General features: G+C 33.6%; 1 protein-coding gene across 3 annotated transcripts in view; it reads left to right on the top strand.

The window, feature by feature from the left end:
- The window catches only part of LOC149554947 (lipase-like PAD4), a 40,790-nt gene extending 26,663 nt beyond the window's left edge, over positions 1-14,127 (top strand). Inside the window, exons 3-5 of one of the 3 annotated variants that reach the window (XR_016364436.1) lie at positions 11,614-12,354; positions 12,960-13,832; positions 13,935-14,127. Coding sequence is in view for 1 of the 3 variants with exons in the window: in XM_089828963.1 (XP_089685089.1) it covers positions 11,614-12,354; positions 12,960-13,769 (1,551 nt within the window). In the remaining 2 variants the exon portion in view is untranslated. Of the gene's footprint in view, positions 1-11,613; positions 12,355-12,959 lie in introns of all 3 variants that reach the window. The other 2 variants (XR_016364435.1, XM_089828963.1) reach the window with 2 other exon arrangements.
- Positions 14,128-19,799: the final 5,672 nt, after the last annotated feature.

Genomic DNA, 19,799 nt, shown 5'->3' with positions numbered 1-19,799 from the left:
CTAAGAGATGAACTTGCAAGTATAGGTACCATAATTGAAGACAAAAACCTAACACTTACGGCTATAAATGGGTTACCAGATTCATGGGAAACATTCTCTCAAGGAGTAAGTACTAGAGATAATCTTCCAAACTTCAACAGACTTAAAGGAGATTGCCTTCAAGAAGAATCTAGGAAACTTACGAAAGAAAAAACTGAAGATGAAGAACTTTATGTTTTCAACACAAATTCCTATAAAGGTAAGAAGAAACACTTAAAGAAGAAGGGTAGTCAAAGAAATGACAAAACTTAAGAAAGATTTATCCAAAATAAAATGCTTCAAATGTGAAAATTGGGACATTATAGATCTAATTGCCTTGAGAATACAAGCAACAAGTAAATTGTACAAACGTTACTAGGAAAGAAGAAAACTATGATCTTGAGAAACATGTATTGTATTCTGCACCATCAAATGAAGTATCAAGCACAACATGGGTAATTGATAGTGGATCATCTTGACACATTATAGGATACAAAGAAGTACTAGACTCAATATCAAAAGAAGTTAATGGCAAAGTTACCATAGGTGATAATTTCTATCATTCAGTTAAAGGAATTGGGAACTGCACCTTGAAACTGAAGTCAGGTATTTCTCTCCATCTCAAAAGAGTACTCTATGTACTAGGAATAAAGAGGAATCTAACCTCTGTTACAACACTTGAAGATGAGGGACATAATGTTGCATTTATGGACGGTAAATAATGACCTGGTCTAAGAACTCTTCATTTAAGAAATCAAAGTTGATTGGTCAAAGAAAGGGATACTTTTATGAATTAAACATAGAACCTATTCAAGCCGTAATTCATGAAGTTGCTGATATAAACGAAATGTGGCATAGAAGGTTAGGACATCTAAACTTTAAAGCCTTATCAACTGTGGTGAAGATGGTTACTGGTTTACTTAAGTTGAATAAAGATCATTCAAGCATATGCAAAGGATGCGCTCTAGGTAAGAACACCAAAAGTCCATTTCATGATAGCACTAGAAAACTTAACATTGTTTTGGGATTAGTTCACTCAGATTTATGTGGATCTATGTTTGTTCCTTCTCTTGGAGGATTTTGGTACTATATACTTTTTATAGAGGATTTTTGTAAAAAAATATGGATTTACTTCTTAAAATGTAAAGAATCAGAAGAAATCTTTGAGAGATTTAAAGAATTCAAAACTTTAACTGAAAACTTATCAAGACACAAAATTAAAACTTTTAGGATTGATAATGGAGGGGAATATACTTCAGACTTGTTTAAAGATTTTTGTAAAGAAACATGAATTAGGAGGGAGTATACTATTCCTTATAACCCACAACAAAACAAGGTAGCAAAAAGGAATAATAGAACAATTATAGAAGCAACAAGAGCTATGATATTTGATCAAAATTTAGAATATTATCTTTGGGCAGAAGCGTCTTGTATTTCTGTCTATAGTCAAAACAAAAGTCCTCACTCCCACCTTAGAGATAAAACTTCTGAAGAAGTCTTTTCTAAAGTTAAATCAAATATTTGCCATTTTAGGATATTTGGGTGCCCAGTATACATACATATTCGAAAAGAAAAGAGAACTAAGTTGGAACTCTTCGGGAGGAAAGGTGTTTTTGTCGGGTATAGTGAAACATCTAAGGCATATAGAGTTTTCATACTTGGTAAGGTAAACATTGCACTCAGTAGGGATGTAATATTTGAAGAAGATTTAGCATTCAAAAGAGCCCTTAGTTTTGAAGATTCTACACATAGACCTAGTTCTGAAGAAAATCATGATTCTAAGTTTCATAGGGAGAACATTGAAGAAATTGAAGATGAAATTCAAAATCTTAATCTTGAGGAAACTCAAAATCCTAAGAAAAGACCATTTTGGGCTATTAAGACTGTAGAGGAAGCACAAGACTTAATTGCACCATCTGGAACCTTCAGAGAAAGCAAAAGACCTAAAAGATTTTCTAGTTATGCAACAAACATGAGTGATTTATCTAAATCAGAACTAATGTTTCAAATGTTATTAAACATACAGCGTGGAAGGATGCTGTGACGGAAGAATACAAATCCATTATTAAGAATGATGTTTGGGAAATTGTTCCAAGGCTTGAAGGAAAATCTATTGTTTCTTCTAAGTGGATATTTAAAATCAAGCATGTTGCTGATGGTAGCATTGAAAAATATAAAGCCAGATTTGTAGCGAAGGGGTTCTCTCAGTAGGAGGGAATTGATTATGAAGAAACCTTTGCTCCAGTTGCCAGATACAACTCTTTAAGGGCGGTCCTAGCTATTGCAACATTGAAGGGATGGAAAATACATCAAATGGATGTGAAAACAACATTTTTGAATGGAAAAATTACATAAGAGGTATATTTGGAACAACTTGAAGGATTTGAAACTCATAACCTTAAAGTCTTTGTTTGTAGGCTCAAGAAAGCTCTCTATGGGCTTAAACAGGCTCCAATGGCATGGCATGAAAGAATTGATAAGTATCTCTCCAGTTTAGGATTCTCCAAGAATGAAGCTGATCCAAATCTCTATTATAAAAAGGATAAAGATGATATGATAATTTTGATACTATATGTTGATGATTTACTAATAATAGGTGATGATCATCTTATAGATCAATGCAAGAAAGATCTAATTAGAGAATTTGAAATGAAAGATTTAGTACTTCTTCATTACGTCCTAGGATTGGAAATATGATAGAACTCTGACAACATCATCCTTAATTAAGGAAAGTATACATTAGACATCTTAAAGAGATTTGGAATGTGGAACTGCAGACCTATGTCTTCTCCTATGGAGACTAATTTACATAAACTTAATGAAGTTGCAACGGAATCACCCTCCATAGATTCCACTCTTTACGGATATATGATTGGGTCTCCTATGTACTTGGTAAATACAAGATCTGATATTTGTTATGTTGTTAATGCTTTAAGTCAGTTTATGTGTGAGCCAAAGGATATTCACCTAGTTGTAGTCAAATACATCATTAGATACTTACAAGGCACTCTTAACCTTGGGCTCAAGTATGAGAAAGTTGACCTGGACTTACATGGGTACACAGACTTAGATTGGGCTGGAAGTGTTATTGATAGGAAAAGCACTTAAGGATGTTGTTTCAGTTTAGGCCCAACGATGATATCTTGGATATGCAAAAAGAAGGCATCAGTAGCACTGAGTTCCACATACGCTGAATACATTGCCACAACAATGACCTCTCGAAAAGTAGTTTGGCTTAGAAAGCTACTTGTGGGATTATTTGGTCAACCCATGAATCCTACTATTATTTGTTAAATTTTAGGATATTTGCAAATGTAATAACATTGTTGTAATTCTATGTATTTCAATTGCAAATTTCCAAAATATATAAATATTTTTAAGAGACATGTCTCTATCGTTATATATATTAATTAATCATTTATTATAACATATTTACATTATATATATATATATATATGTCTAATAGAGTACGTCTAATTAATGATTACCAATAACCATAGATGGATTAACTCTAGGATAGTTCAATCCAACAGAAGCTACAACTTAACACTCCTTCTTAGCTCAGGAGGATTGTTATAGAATACATTGTCATGATAATCTTAGACTGTCATATTAAAAACATCAATATATATTTATCACACTAGATGTTATTCTTTGATAATATAAGTTTCAACAAGAATTCTTAATCATATCATAGTTGTGATCGTTTTTTCTTATAGTAGACATCACTTCATGGAATGTGTCAGTATAAACATGCCAACAACATCTGATTCACAATGATATGTATATCAATTGTTTTCTACCACAACTATGACTTAGATACAATTGAAGCTATCTCAACACTCCCTCTTAAGAGATGATTTAAGTAATACCTTATGAATCTAAGTCTTTCATGACTTTCAACATAATTCGGGACAAAAAATTAATTTAGTCTTGTGTAAACTTAGATATTATGATATCTGACTTAGTTTGAGACAACACTTAATGAATTAATTATGATATAATTCTATCATATATCATACAAAGGGTTAGTAAGAGTAAGAATCATGGCTCTTCATGAATATGGCCACATAGATCATGTCTATTCTTTATCCACTAACTAATAGATTAGTTTATTTAACATCTCCTTAATTAGATCATCTTTTAACAAGATTGATCCATACAAATACACAAGGAGTTTTATTAAAGGCTAAACAAGAACAATTTTAACGAGAGTGATCTGCTTTAATATTACAATTAAGATAATAATCTGACTGTAATTCTAATGCAGAGCATTATATCCAAACTGATTTAATTATGTCTAAGCATATACTTCATCAGACATTAAAACTGATTGAAACTACATTCAACACTCCCTCTTTAGCAATGAGGGTTTCAAACATCTTTATACTATTAGGTATGAGTACCACTCAAATCTGGCTAATAGAATATCCACCAGTAGTTTCAATATACAGAATTGTTAACATCCTTAATACTCCCTTTTAATTAGGGAAGATTGATATATAACACATTATTCTCTTGAGTATATGAAGAGATATGATCGTAGAATGACATATTAAGAATATCAATATAAATCCATCAACACACATATGTATATATCGACATATTTAACATATGGAATTTAATTCAATTCACTATGAGGCTAAATTCCTCAAGGGAATTTAAAGAGAAGTATAACACAAGGTTATACACCACTTAAAATGTGGTCAAATTATGGTGTCCGGAAAAATCCAGCCCAAAGAACCATAATAGATTTTTCATGTTGTCCAACAAAATCTGGCCCAAAGAACCATGATGGTTATCAATGTGTCCGGAAAAATCCGGCCCTAAGAACAATGACACCAATTTACCTTCAACACATTTGAAGGAGGGTCATCTATTGATAAGATCGTCACCTTACAATAGATACCTTAAAATATATGTCAATGAAAGATCGTCACCTTCCATGACATATACGCACCAACTAAATGATGCAAGTGCACCTCCATATCAACTAAATGATATAACTCATCCTTGTGATAAGTGCACCATTATCACTCTTAAGATACATATCACAAGGTCACATGACATTAAGTCATGGAGCATTTTCTACAAGAGTAGATTTATCACTGTATGCATATAATCATCAACCATATGATGTTAGTCAATAAGTGCATAAGAAACAAAAAAACATTAATCATATCAAGTTTACCTTTGAAGTGATATGGTCTACTCCTCCGAATCTAATAATAATCTTTTCAACCTTTAGGTGATAAGTCAATACTTCCTAATGATGTACATAGAGTATCCCATCAAAATCATGAAGACACGCCCATGTATTTCTAGACTCCCTCTGATTATAAATCTTTTGAGCTCCAACGTTACCTTAGAAGAAATGTTAGACTCCCTCTTAATAAAGAAGGATACTCATAATCTCAATCATCATGGATATTTGTTTCAAGATCCTCACATTAACCAACTTGATCATCATAAGACTAATGAATTCTAGATCACAACTTCTTTGGAGCTACTTCATAAGATTGAGTCTGCACAATATTTGGTAGCATATGTAAAGTACTGACCTTCTTTTCCTGCAAGAACATCCTTAGATATGAAGGAAAAAAGAAAAGGTCAAAGCAAATTAACTCTTATAGTACGTATAAATTTATAACCAAGAAAGAGAGAGACTATAGTGAGTAGATAATTGTAATACTCAAGAGTAAAAATTACTTATCTTTCTATGACAATCCATAAACATCAATTTCAAGTGGGAATTGGAACATTGCTTATTATATTTACCCCCCACAATGTGAAATTCCAACTCTTATATCATTGAACAATTTTACATACTCAGTACCCAGTGTATGATCATGCAAGTTACTTAAGAAATTTTTCATTTTCTTATGATGTTCACAAAGTGTAGACCCATTAAAATCATTTTATTACTCATAACAACTTTTGAACTCCCTTTGAATATCATTATTAGAGCTCCTTATCCATGATTGCTTTTGAAGAAGTGTCAAACTCTCTTTGAGTCTTCATATCATTCCTGCAGTTACATTCTTAGAGGAAAAGATCAAGGTATATAGCTCGTAGGAAGTATAAAAAGAATGTTAACTAGGCTATTAGAATTTAACTCCTGCCTATTACTAATAACATAAATGATTGTAATATTTATTTTTTAATTTTAATAATAGAAGTAAGAACACATAATACTTAACCTTTCATACTCCTATATTATTCTCGCAATCATTATATCAAATATTAACTGTCATCAAATGTAATCATACATATAAAAAGACACATTTATTATATATGTATTTAAATACTTGTTACATATATTCTCATTATTCAATACAAGGCATATTATATATTCATAAACTTAATAATATTGAGGAACCTCACATGAGTTTTATATATATTTATATATATATATATATATATATATATATTCATTTACCTCACCTTAATAATATAAGAAAGTTTTAAATGTAATTTTACCTTAACTTACCTTTGGAATAGCTAGTAGAATTTATAAATATCATGCATACATGTGGATGCCTTTGTTTACATATGTTCCAGTTGTGATTTTGTATTCTGGTGAGTCAAACCAATCATGACCTTTGACTTATTTTCCTAAATTTTCCATGAGTAAATAGCACTGCCATTATATGCCTTACTAATTTACCCATGTAGGTCAGAATACTATTGAACTATTAGCTCGTGCTTGCTCCAACTATATAACTCCTTTATCAGATCAAAGGCTCCAAATATTATACAACTTAATTATTTGGATGGGGTTTCACAAATGGATATGCCATGGCGATCCAACTAATACATCTATGTTCTATAATCTTGAGCTCCAATGGCCATGGGGAAATGATGCGTATGAATAACCAGTGCCAGTGTAGTGTTACAGTTGCAGAGCCTCAACCGCTACCTCCTCTCAAACACAGCTCGCCACATTGTGGCCTTTTACTTAGGAAGAAGTGGGCAGAGCCTGCATCAACTTCTCCAAAGAATTATCATGCAGAGATGGAGGTGCAGGGCCCGTTTATGCTGCTTCCTTGTGCAAAATGGATGTAGACATTACTTGCATTGCCTCGCCCATCTCTAAATCTGTTTGAAAATGGGAATTGATTCATTTTATTCTCTTCAACCAAGAATTCTCAATACTATCGTTTCTTACTACTAAATCGTATGCCCAACTAGACAGTGGTTATCTGAATTGTATGATCGCTCCTTTCTATGTTCGTCTATCAACGCATATAACAACTTTATAAGTCTTCCTATAATCTTCTCCACGATTCCCACCAGGCGCTTAGAATTTTTCCTTGTCATCTTATTTCTTCTTGACTTGGTGATATTGAATGTACAGTGTTCTACCTACTTAATATTCTATTCATTTGCATCGTGTATTTGTATCTTCCTTTTATGTTACTTGATGTGGAGGAGAGTGATTCCATTGTCTTTGGTGCTTGTATTTATATCTGCCGTGAAGAATATCCAATCTCTTCCCAACTAGCATTGTTTCATTCAAGGTTGGCCTTATCTCCCATGCTATGTAAATGAAAGGTTCTTCCTCGTTTCCTCACCCGCATTTTCTTTGTATGGCCATGCCCTTTGTATCATCTACTCCCGTTAAAAACAACTATAGTGCTGTAGAGTAGATTCTTCTCTATTATAGGTTATAGGTTCAATTGTATGGATTTGTTAATCAATATGGCTTGGACATATGATTCACATCTCTGTATATTGCATCTGGACTCCCATATTGATTGTATTGTCATTACATTCTTGAAAGGTGGAATAAGTGTGTTGGCTTGTACTCAATGCTTTCCATCTCTTGAACATGCTAACAACCCTTTCGTATATTTTAGTTGCTATGTATGTATATCTTAGAGTTCTTGCTTTAGTTTGGCTCAATAATGTTACTTCCTGATGTTTGCATCACTAATATTCATTCATAACTTCTGTTCATTCCTAACCTCTAACACTGAAGCTCTTCACTTTACCAAGACTCTACAGGAATTTTCGATAATATTTAGAAGAGCCAACCTTAGTCAAGGCACTAAAATATTATTGACTTCCAATGTTTGACTTTAGTGGGGAGTTGATAATATATCAATCAAATTGCCTGTCTCCAAACAAACTCAAACAATATCAAATACCCAAAAAAAACAATCAAACTACGATGATCTTTTCTTAAAGACTATGATTTATCATTAGGCACGAGTAGTACAGTAAACATAATGTTATGCCCCAAATTTGGATTATAATTTTGTATGCCAATGTAGCCTTCCAAAACCCAATCAGGCGAACATGCTGCACTTCTCATCAAACACTGAAAACATGAAAACTTGGCTTTGATGCTTGATGGTGACCATTTTGTCTTTTTGTTTGCTGATTGATTTACATTTGCAGTCTGGCTCTGATACCATGTTAAATTTTAGGATCTCTGCAAATGTAATAACATTGTTGTAATTCTATGTATTTCAATTGCAGATTTGCAAGATATATATCTTTAAGAGACATGTCTTGTGAAGAGACATGTCTCTATGGTTATATATATTAATTAATCATTAATTATAACATATCTACATTTTATATATATATATATATATATATATATATATATATATATATATATATATATATATATATATATATATATATATATGAGTATGTCTAATAGAGTATGTCTAATTAATGATTACCAATAACCATAGAAGGATTAACTCTAGGATAGTTCAATCCGACAGAAGCTACAACTTATCATTAGTCATTGTGATAATCAAAGTTCTATCAAGCTTTCTGTGAATCCAGTTTTTTATGACAGGTCCAAGCATATTGAAATTCCTTACCATTATGTAATAGATATGGTGGATAGGAATACTGTAAAATTAGAATATATTTGCATTGTAGATCAGACAACAAATATTCTTACCAAACCTCTCTCTTGAGTGAAGATAGATCACTTCTGGAAAAGACTTGGTATGGTTGAATTATAATACATTTGTATTCTTTAATTATTAATGAAATAATTTTGAATAAAAATTATTGTTGTCAAGCTATTGACTGTTATGGGCTTCACCATTTGTATTCATTATCTAAGAGGTGATGATCTCTAAGATAATGAACACTTGTATAAAAGACATTATGAGAGATGACGATCTCTTAGATAATGTGCTGAACAATAGAGAAATTTCAGATTTGGATGAGTTCAGGATCATATTGTGATGTAGACATTTCTATGCCTATGAGTTACAACTTGGATAAAGGAAGAATTTAATCATTCTCCAGATTTTATCTTGTGCACTGGTATCTCATAACTTGAGATCATATTGTGATAGAGGCCTACCAGTACCTGTGAGTCACAACTTGGATAAAGGAAGAATTTAATCATTCTCCGGATTTTATCTTGTATGTTGCATTCCATGCAATACTGTTATCACTGTTATAAGTGATAAATCATATCACAAGGATAGTAATATGACATAGTATCATGTGTTCAATGATACCACATGCTTAGAAGATTCAGATAGAGATGGAGTATCAATTTATGCCTATTCATCTTGATTGATGGTGCTAGATATGTTATCTCTCAGTATGATTATCAAGTCAAGAGGGAGCGTTAATTCCATATAACTTTGATGATCATGACTGGTCTGAACTACAGATCATCAGATCTAGTAAAGTATGGAGATCCTTAGAAAGGATCGGTCTCTTAAATACATTATTTATATGACGTAATCGGCGTCTTTAATGGGGCACTTATTATGTACTATTTTGCATAGTATAGTTAGTACATTTACTAACTAATCATAATCTCCTTTAGACGCCGATATTGGGAAGATAAATTGAGAGTTTATAGAGGGCTGACTTGGTAAGAGTCATGTCCTTTCTAAGGACATGCGTGTTGATTGCCTTATAAATAAGGGTTAATAATGTGGATAAAGGACACAAAAATTATATGGTCTGCTCCTTTAGCATTACTACCCTATCCGATTTGTAGCAAGTATAAAACATTTTTCAGAAAAAATATTATACTTCAGATAACACTTCTTATACAGGTCTGATATATTCAAGATCATCTTCAGCAAATAGAGAAAGGCATTATATCACTTTGGTTGTTCAGAATTTGCAGAAACTTTACAATCATTGCTACCCTCTTGACTAATCTGCTGAGAGCTGGGAATTAGAGTGGAACTTCAGGAGAGGAAGAAGAAGCACTTCCTTTATCATCACTTTTCTTATTTGAAGAATTTCCTTTTCTTAATGGCCTTGTAGCTGTTGCTTCAATATTCAACTTCAAACCAGTCTTCTGATCTTTTAAGCATATAACAAGTCCTTGCACCCAGTTACCTCAGTTCCTGATTTACCCAATTGATGTTTGGTAAAGGCTAGAGTTGAATCTTCCCAATATGAAAAGGATCAACCAAGTCCAACCCATCATCTTTGATCCCACTTACATTCCAATCAATCCTGAATTTTTTCATTTGTTTCCATTTCTGATACCTCATAATCATCTTCACAAATTACAATCTTCCCAAAAGCCTTCAATTTCTAGGAAGTCATAGTACCCTGGATGTTCAAGCTATTTTTGAATGATGTTACCAACCTTCTGGCAAAACCACTCTGCCTCAACCTTTGCAGAATCCCTGATTTAATCATTTCTGCATATAGCCTGGCAACAAAGAAGCTTCAATATCTTGCAATCTGAAAGGCGTTTGGATTTGAAATCTCCTCACATTGTCTGAAATCGTGCCCGATAACATCCCTACAAGAGGGTTTGCATCATTTTGCATGGATTTAAAGGCTTCATTGTTTTCATGATAATCAAGAGCACTGCTTTTTGGGTTGAGTCATGAATGGTGAAGAACTTTGTTTCAGTCTGAAGCCTATGCTTGAATTTGGCACAACTAGCCTGCATGAAACAGCTGAAAGCTGATATATAGCACTGATTTGACAGATCAAGTAAGACATAGTGCAGATGACTAGAATTATACCTTAGGATTCATGAATGATAATTTTGATTGATCAACTGGTTTTTGTACTAGAAACATTTGAGGGTTTTCCATCTAGGAATAATACAACAGGAAATTCTGATATAAGAAGTTTTAGAGTTCAGACATTAACATGCACAACAATCCTCTGGTAAATCTCTCCAGAAACTGTTGACCTTATCCTTGACCCAAGTTAGAGCCATAGAAGGAAAGGTTTGGGACATTTATCACCATTTCTTCGCATTCAAGAAATCTTTTATTTGAGAATTGAAACTCAGGTCATATGAAAGCTGGTAAATAAAGAAGCAGCATTGTTGTTTTGAAAATTGTAATAATAGAAGCTCATGATATTTGACATGTTGCTCCAAACAGTACACAAAGCTTTATGATTTAAAATGATATTTTACAATCATCCATGCCTGTCTTTTTTTTGACTTCTGTATGCGATGCTTATAATTTTTCAATTACAAATTTTGAATGTTCAGAAAGCAACTTAAGGTAAAAAATAAAAGAATGGTTTTTAATTACAATGGAATTAGTAGTCAATCATTGGTATTCTTGAATCCCATGTATAAGATATGATATAATCAAGTATAATTGTCTGTGCCAGATGAACAGTTTAATGAGCTTAAAAAGGGAACAAGCTGTTGTCTTTGTGGGTCATTCCCTTGGAGGTGCTGTGGCAGCCTTGGCGACAATCTGGTTTCTGGAAAAGAGGATCAGACAAATATCCCCCTTTTGCATTACTTTTGGTTCTCCTCTTGTTGGAGATGCTAGTCTTGGGGAAGCAATTGCCCGTGAAGATTGGTCAGGAGTTTTTTTAAATGTGGTCTCAAAGTATGACATTGTTCCTCGGATGCTTCTTGCACCATTTGAATTGATTGTCCAGCCTTTGAGTGTGATTTTTCCTCACTGGGGCAGCTTAATGGGCAAAGCTTCAATGGAAGTATCATGCCCACCTGATCTAGAGGCTTGCAGAACTCTCCTTAAAAATGTTCTGCAACACACATCTACAATAGAAAGCAACTACACGGAAGAATCTGGTCTTAGAAGCATCTATAGACCCATCGGTACTTACATCTTCTGTTCAACTCTTGGTGCGGCTTGTATTGGAGACCCTGAAGCTGTCTTGAAGATGCTGCATATTACTGTGGAGTGCAACGAAGGAAAGAGTTTAGATGAAATTGCAACTGTCTGCATCTCGGAGCACACTAATTATGGCAACATGCTTGAGTGTATTACTAAATACCTACTTAACACAATCACAATAGGAATCACGAATGGCATTTCAGACTCGTCATATGAGATGGGGTTAGCACTGCAATTGGAAGCAATGGGTATTGAGGCTCAGGTAATTTCATTATTTTTGCTTGTTTTTTGTACAGACGATAGTCACATTGGGCTCTGCAAAACATACTCAAACTCTTCAAAACTTAATATATTTAATAAATATTTTCAACTTGTAAGGTAAATGGTTGTCTTGTTGAGTCATACCAGAGTTTGGACTGCAGTCTTTCTTTGTTGCTGCGTGAAAGTTTTTTTGAGTAAATTTTGAGTATTTTCATATCATAATTTGTAATCCATCATTAGGATGATACAAGTGAAGATTTCAGAAACTAACCCAGCCTTCATAATGTACAAGTTGTCCAGAAAGTGGGGTTTATGTCTTATGGAGCGTGGGATGAGGGTAGTTAAAACCTATAAAACTAATTTAAGGGAGAAAAGCTAAAATTATAGAAGGGAAAGAATGAAGATCCAAATTATAGTTTAATAAGAATCAGAAGCTAACCCAGCCTTTATAATAAAACACTCTATTGCTGAACTCTATTAAACTGTATTTAATTAATTGTCATCATTTGCCTTCAGTTTGACAAGATTTTGTAGCTGCTTGTTTCTTGGCTCAAGTTTGTCTCCTTTTTTTGGATACCTAATGTTGGTGACTTGATATTTAAGCAGAACGATCATGCATTTCTTGCCCTCAAAAAGGTGGAGGAGAAGAAAGGAACTTTTGAGATGAACATTGAAGAACTAAACGCCACATTGAGCAAGAACCAAAGTGCCATGGCAGAGTTAGAATGGTTTAAGGGACTTTGTAAGGTCAAAGGCATTGGCTATTATGATTATTTCAAAACTCAAAACGACCCGAAAAAATTCAGAATAGAAATGCTTCGAATATCTCTGGAGTCATTCTGGGATTCGATCGTTGAGATGGTGGAGAAGCATGAATTGCCCGTTGACATCCAATTCCAAAATAAATGGATCAATGCTGGCACTGCATACAGAAGACTTGTGGAGCCTCTGGACATTGCAGACTACTATGGCAAACAGAAGGGTATTGACAGCTATCTGTCACCTGGAATTAGACCACACCGTCATGCAGTCCTCGAAAAATGGATGAATGTAAAAGAACAAACTCGCATTGGAAGAAATAAGAAGCCTCGAACAAAGTTTGCATCCTTGACACAGGACTCTTGTTTTTGGGCTCATGTAGAAGAGGCTTGTAAAGCCCTAAGAAATCTTGAACAAGTAAAAGAGCAACATAAGGTTCTGAATGCCCAACTAAAAGAAAGCCTTGAAAAGTTTGAAGATTATGTGTGGAGCATGATCAGAGAGCGCAGTATCTCTGTTGAGGTGTTCTTGGAACAGAGTAGCTTCATGCTGTGGTGGCAACAGTACAGGCGTCTTCAACTCCAGTCTGAACAGTGGAAATCAAGCTCTTCTTTGTTGAATTTCATGGAAGATGAGATTTGGAAGCTGGAATTTTAGAAGAACCAACTTTTTCCGACCAGTACAAAGATACTCAAACTGTTTCATTTTCATGCTTTATAGGTGATTAGTTTTCGACTTTCATGTTTACCTAGATCCTGCTATTGTTGCTAGTTTTTATCTTCCATGTTTACCTACACCCTGCTACTCTTTGTTGTAGGAAAGATGGAATTGTGCTTACATTATCAGCTATAGTGAGTCGTGACCTATGATAGTGGACTTGCAATTTATCAGAAAGAGGTGTACTTTGAAAGCTGTTTGTTTGATCTTTAGAAGGCTTGTAGTGAATGTTCAAATATTTTCCTGGTCTACACAAACTTATATATTTTAATATTTACTATAGTTAATTTTCTGACAAGGCTTATAGTGTAGGCTTCAAATATTTTCCTGGCCTAACAATCTTGTACATTAACTTCTGTAATTTTTCTGATAATTTAACGTGTATGTATTCTAGCTTAGTCTTATTTTTAAAATTTTATTTTTGAAGTTGTCTGTTGAAATTTGTAAAATACAATAATATGTTAATATTTTATATTTTTATGTACCATCTGGAGTATATTGGCAGTAAACTATTTCATCCAAATGAGCAATTAATGCTGCTTCAGTTTTAGACATTTTCATCTTTCTTTTGGACAGAAACCAAAGTAAATTAATCTGAATATTTACTTTGGAACACAGGTTTTAAGTTGGATTGCTGTACATATGAAAGTTTATTATATAGATATTGTGTTTTCAATACATCACATATCGAGCATTGCTTTATATTCATAAATAATCTGCATGTAGCATTACTTTTTATTCCTTTGCTTTAATGTTGTGTTTGCTAAAGGCTTCTCACTTTATAGTAGATTATAAGACATTCGGGTGTTGTACACTTAAATGTTCCAATGTATCAATTACAGGAAAATGTAATATAAAATAAGGAGGGTGAATAAAGTATAAATAATATTCAAATATGCAGATTGATTTTAAAGAAAAGAAATAAAGAAGAGAATTGAAAGCTGGAAATTTGAAAGAACTGTTTTTAAAAACTGTGACAAAGATACTTGTACAATTTCTAATTCTAATACTTTCTTTATGCTTTAGATATTGATATTTTAACTTTCATGTTTACTCATATCCTGCTACTCTTTATTGGATAAAGTTCATGGAAGATGACAGGGAGCTGAAAATTTAGAAGAAATGAATTTTTCCAATTGGGACAGATGCTTGTATAGTTTCTAATTTTCAGTTTAACTGTTACTTTGTGATTAGTTTTCAACTTTCATCTTTGCCCATATCCTGATATAACTTATTGTAGAAAGTTAGAAACATTGTTATTAATACCATTAGCTATCGTGAGATACGATGGTGATTTTGCAATTTGTCAAAAGATTGGTACTTAAAAAGCCATTTCTTTTATTCTTTTGAAGGTTTGCAATGATGGTTTCAATTATTTTTGTTCCCTGACAATCTCATGCATTTTCTTTATTTAATTTTCTGACAATCTCGTGTGTTTACTGTGGCTAATTTTTATATGAAAAGTTATATTTGAAGTCGCATATTTGAATTTTATAAAATACAACAATATGCCTATTTTATGCATTATCTGAACTGTGAAGTATACTGGCATTAAATAATTTCAATCTATGTGGCATTTAAATGCCTCTTTAGTTTTAGGCATTTCAATGTTATCATGGACTGCAACCTAAATAAGTTGATTCAAATGTTTAGTAAGGCTGTTTTTTATTTGCATTATTGTACATAGCAAAGTCTGTTCGAATTTTTTCCCCCCCAATACATTGCATCTTGCTCATCAAATTATACACATTGTTCTACGTGCCCACAAGTATCTTGTATTTGCTCAAGGACTGATTGGTATAAACAGATGATAATACATATGGACCTTGTATGTCCAAATGTATTAATAAAAAGAAAATGTAATATAAAATAGTAAAAAGGAGGGTTGGATATAATGCATTGAAATATGGAGTTTTATCTTAAAGAAAAGAAAGAAAGATGCAATAGATAAATAAGCAGTTTATGAACAGCAGTCTAATCAAAGCCATGGCACATATAGGAACCATCCACTAATAATTTAAACATAAAGTTATATTGCATTTTGAAGCTTTGAACAATGGTCCAGGAGGGTTTCATTTCATTATTCTTAACGAGACTTCACGACTCGTTCTTCAATTGCAGGAAGTTTCCCTTGTTCATCTGACCATTGTGAAGTCTTTCCTAGAGTGGACGGAAATTTGACATTGATTTGATTGTCTACTGTTTCTGTCATATTTTTATGGTCCTTGGATAATTTGGCAAGCTTGGCTTGCAGTAATTCCACATTAGTATTGGATTTGTGGGTATTTTGTAGCACCTTTCGAACAATGGCCATCTGAAAAAGAATTTTAGTGAATAGGCAAGGAAAATTAATCACCAAAGATGGAACAGGTTTTGAAAGAATTGGGTTGTTTCATTAGTGCCATGTACTTCGGAATGCTTTGTTAAAAAGATTCAAAGATGGTGTAATTGGAGCATAGGCTCCAAGTAAAGCTGTTGAACAATTGATTATCCAGTTATAGAAAACATGGAGGGAGACGGGCACAACTTGCTAGATTTGAGCTTGCTTTCAGACCTTAAAGACATGCTTAATTTTTTCTTCCGAGGCAGAAAGAGCACTTGACTCAGAGTGAAGGGAGGGAGGCATTTTCCCACAAAGATCAACAAAAGGATCTTCGATGTCAGGAATCATGCTTGAGCATCTACCTACATATTTCTAAATGGAGTGGTTTAGTTTGCACCAGAGAGTACTCAGTGCTAGAGCATCTGCTTTAGATGTTCCAAATAGTGGCTCAGCTTGTACCAACTGAAATCAGGTATACTGGGTTACTACTTGATGTCGAGTATCTTATCTGAATGCAGTCTGGAAAGATTTCTGTTGAAAATGGCATTGAGGGGGTAGAAGGAAATCTTGAAAACTTGTGCTCCATATCCAGTATTTTTTCAAATGCATCCTTTGGGAACAAAGCATTATCTGCAAATTGGTGGGAACTAAGAATTGGACAGTATGCATACTTGACAACTGGGCATTACATAAAATTTAGGAATATTTTTTCTTGTGTCATGCATCCACAAGAGACATGAAACCAAATAAATCTCTGAACTCATGATAACCTGTTTTGAAGAAGGGCTAGTTGTAGAGTTGTTTGAAGTGTGCTAGGAGAAATCATCTACTTGCACAAGTCTGTTCCACCAAATAGAGGAGTTCACGTCTCATGGATATGTGAGACCATTCCGAGAAGGGGAACTACTTACCAAACCTTCCATATGCTGTTAAACTGATTGTCAAATGGAGTTTGAAGTGATTGTGCCATAATATTCGTGTCTTTCCATCCAATCAACTTCCAAGATCCTTGAGCCTTGGCAGGAAGGATTCTATGCCTGACAAGTGATTTCACTGTGGCTACTGTTCATAGCTTTTACAATCCTCTTAACTATCAGACAAGTGCCTTGAGGGGAGGGATCTGTGATTCCTGGTTCTTTTTCCATGAGGACACATGCAGCCCTGCTCTTCTTAACCAAATTAGTCGCAGGGAATACACTGATCAGTTAAGCTAGTTTCTTGTCATAGGCTTTTGAAAGCAGCCAACATGATGATATGTATACATGTCTGCCCATAAGAGTCCTTGTTAGTGGCTAAAGTATGCCTGATTATTAAGGAGAATCTATTGTTCTAAGGTAGCCAATTCGAGTTCAACATAGTCAGTTACTATTTCCTCATCTCAGATAAGGAAAACTTCAATGGCTAAGGCTATCAGACATTTACCATGTAGGGCATGTTTCCATTGTGGGGTTATCTAGGGGTGACGATGTTCTCCTCATAGGTTGACCTGCATTGTTTGAAACTTACAAAACAAAACCAGTGTACCTCACTTCTGAACATTTAAAAGTAAAGCAACGGTTATGGACATGATCAAAGTAGAGGAATTCATAGGGAATATATTAGGGAACAAGGCTTTACATGACTCCTCTCGTAATACTATGTTTCGCACTTTTTTTTTGTAAGTTTTATTTATTTTCTTTAATGCTTTGTATAAATAAAAAAATATTAGAAAGCAAAGATGATATTTCAATATCTTTTATGAAAGGATTGGAGATAACAGACAAGGCACCTCCATAAGGACCTTTCTTGCTATTTCTTTTATTGGTAGATGTTTTTGCGGAGAAACGACACAATTGAGGAACCTCCCCAAACATATGCTAATTTCGCATTTCCGTATGGATTCATGGGCCTATGTTATTCATAGCTGTTTGTTTTTTGTAAACGTTAAAGTTGTGGCCTTCCCTGCCCAATGAAATGGGCAAATGGACTTCCATCTATATGATAGACGTAGCTTGAAGATGATAATCTTCATATTGCATATATCTATCTTTTAAACATTAAATTTTTAACGGGAAAAAAGGAATGAGCTTTTATCTTGAAGTAATCAAAGGGTTCCCAATATGCTAGGACAAGAACCTAGGCGTTTGCCTACCAATCCCCTTTAGTAGTGAAAATTGTTGATTAAATTTTTTATAATATTTTAATTTGTTTATTCCAGGTGTAAAATTACTTGTGCAAAACTACACAATTAATAAGGCCTTGATTAAACTCAATGTTTAGAGCTATCAGATTTCTACAATCCATCACTATTCTGTTTTCTGGATTTGATTGAATAGTTAAACTCAACTTTGTTTATTCAAAGATTTGTAGGTGTGGATCAATTTTAGTTCATATATGCAATTATGGCTTTCGTATTTGCACTTGTACACTCTAATTTCAAAATGTAAGTCAAATCACTTCCTATTAGTAGTAAATCATCAACTTGAGCACACAATGTGTGATTTGCATCATGGAGTGGTGTGTAAAAGAATAAATCCTAATTCATTGTTGTCTATCTAGGATCCACCAAACCTTTTGGGTTTCACCAAATCATTAGTCACCTTGAAAGTAATTAAAGGAAAGATCCACTCTCATTTATGAATTGTTAGTAAACTTCACAAGTCAATTACCTTGAGTTATACCAAACTCGCCTTGGCTTTCTAATAGATGGATAATGGAAATTGAAATATAAGACGCTATAATATTGTAATGTGTGTGTGTGCGCGCATATGCTAGTATGATTTAATTATGTTAGTTCGATAATTATTAGATGGGTAATAAGTAATGAGTATTCATGATAAACAACAAACCTTGTCAATATAATTAGGAATGTGATATATAGTATAGATACCAAGTGATCAATCTCTATAGATTACAAAATAGACTATGACAAAGATCTTAATTTCCTTATCTATCTTCATACTTCCACTTAATCTCATCAATGCCACTAGATGTATTATTCACTATGCTCGATGTGTTAGTGTATGGAGTTTGGACCTCTGTAGGATACAATATTCTTTTCAAATTTCTTTGATATCATATCTAGTTGTATGCATACTCAAATAATTTTTAAATAAATCAACAAGTTTGAAATATTTTAATATTAAAATGTGCAACATTTTTATTGAAAATTTACCAATGATGTCTTAATCAATCCATTTTGAGAAGAAATCTCCATGAATATAAATTCGACCATCATTGACATTGTAAAAAGGTTGGTTTCTCAAAAACTAATTGTAAAATCAAAACATAAAGGGCGGAAATAAAAAATAAGAGCTTTGCTCTGTGTGTGAAAATGTCAAATTCGAATTTGAAATCTGCAGGAAATAGAGGCCAAAAATGGAGGCCTCAGAACCGAAAGAAGCATCCCAAAGACCTCCATAGGAGAGGCGGCTCCATAGCTAACCGCAGTGAAATTCATAACAAGTTTGGGAAAGCAGATGCTAGATTTGAGGTACCGACAGCCAATAGGTTTTCGGTTTTGGAAGAACCTTCAGGAAGAAATCAACACCAATTTCGGGTAAGAGAGCTTCAAGGTAAGACAGACAATGTAGAAGCCTCCTTTGATTCCTTAAGCGGTTTTGAAACCCTTGCCCATCACCCATTTTTCACCGTCGAACAGTTAGATG

The sequence above is a fragment of the Cupressus sempervirens genome, chromosome 5 (genome assembly GCF_028749045.1).
Source record: "Cupressus sempervirens isolate cs-2001-9-10 chromosome 5, ASM2874904v1, whole genome shotgun sequence".
NCBI classification, from domain to species: Eukaryota; Viridiplantae; Streptophyta; class Pinopsida; order Cupressales; family Cupressaceae; genus Cupressus; species Cupressus sempervirens.
Note: the sequence above shows the minus strand (reverse complement) of the source record. Positions and strands in the feature narration are given on the sequence as shown.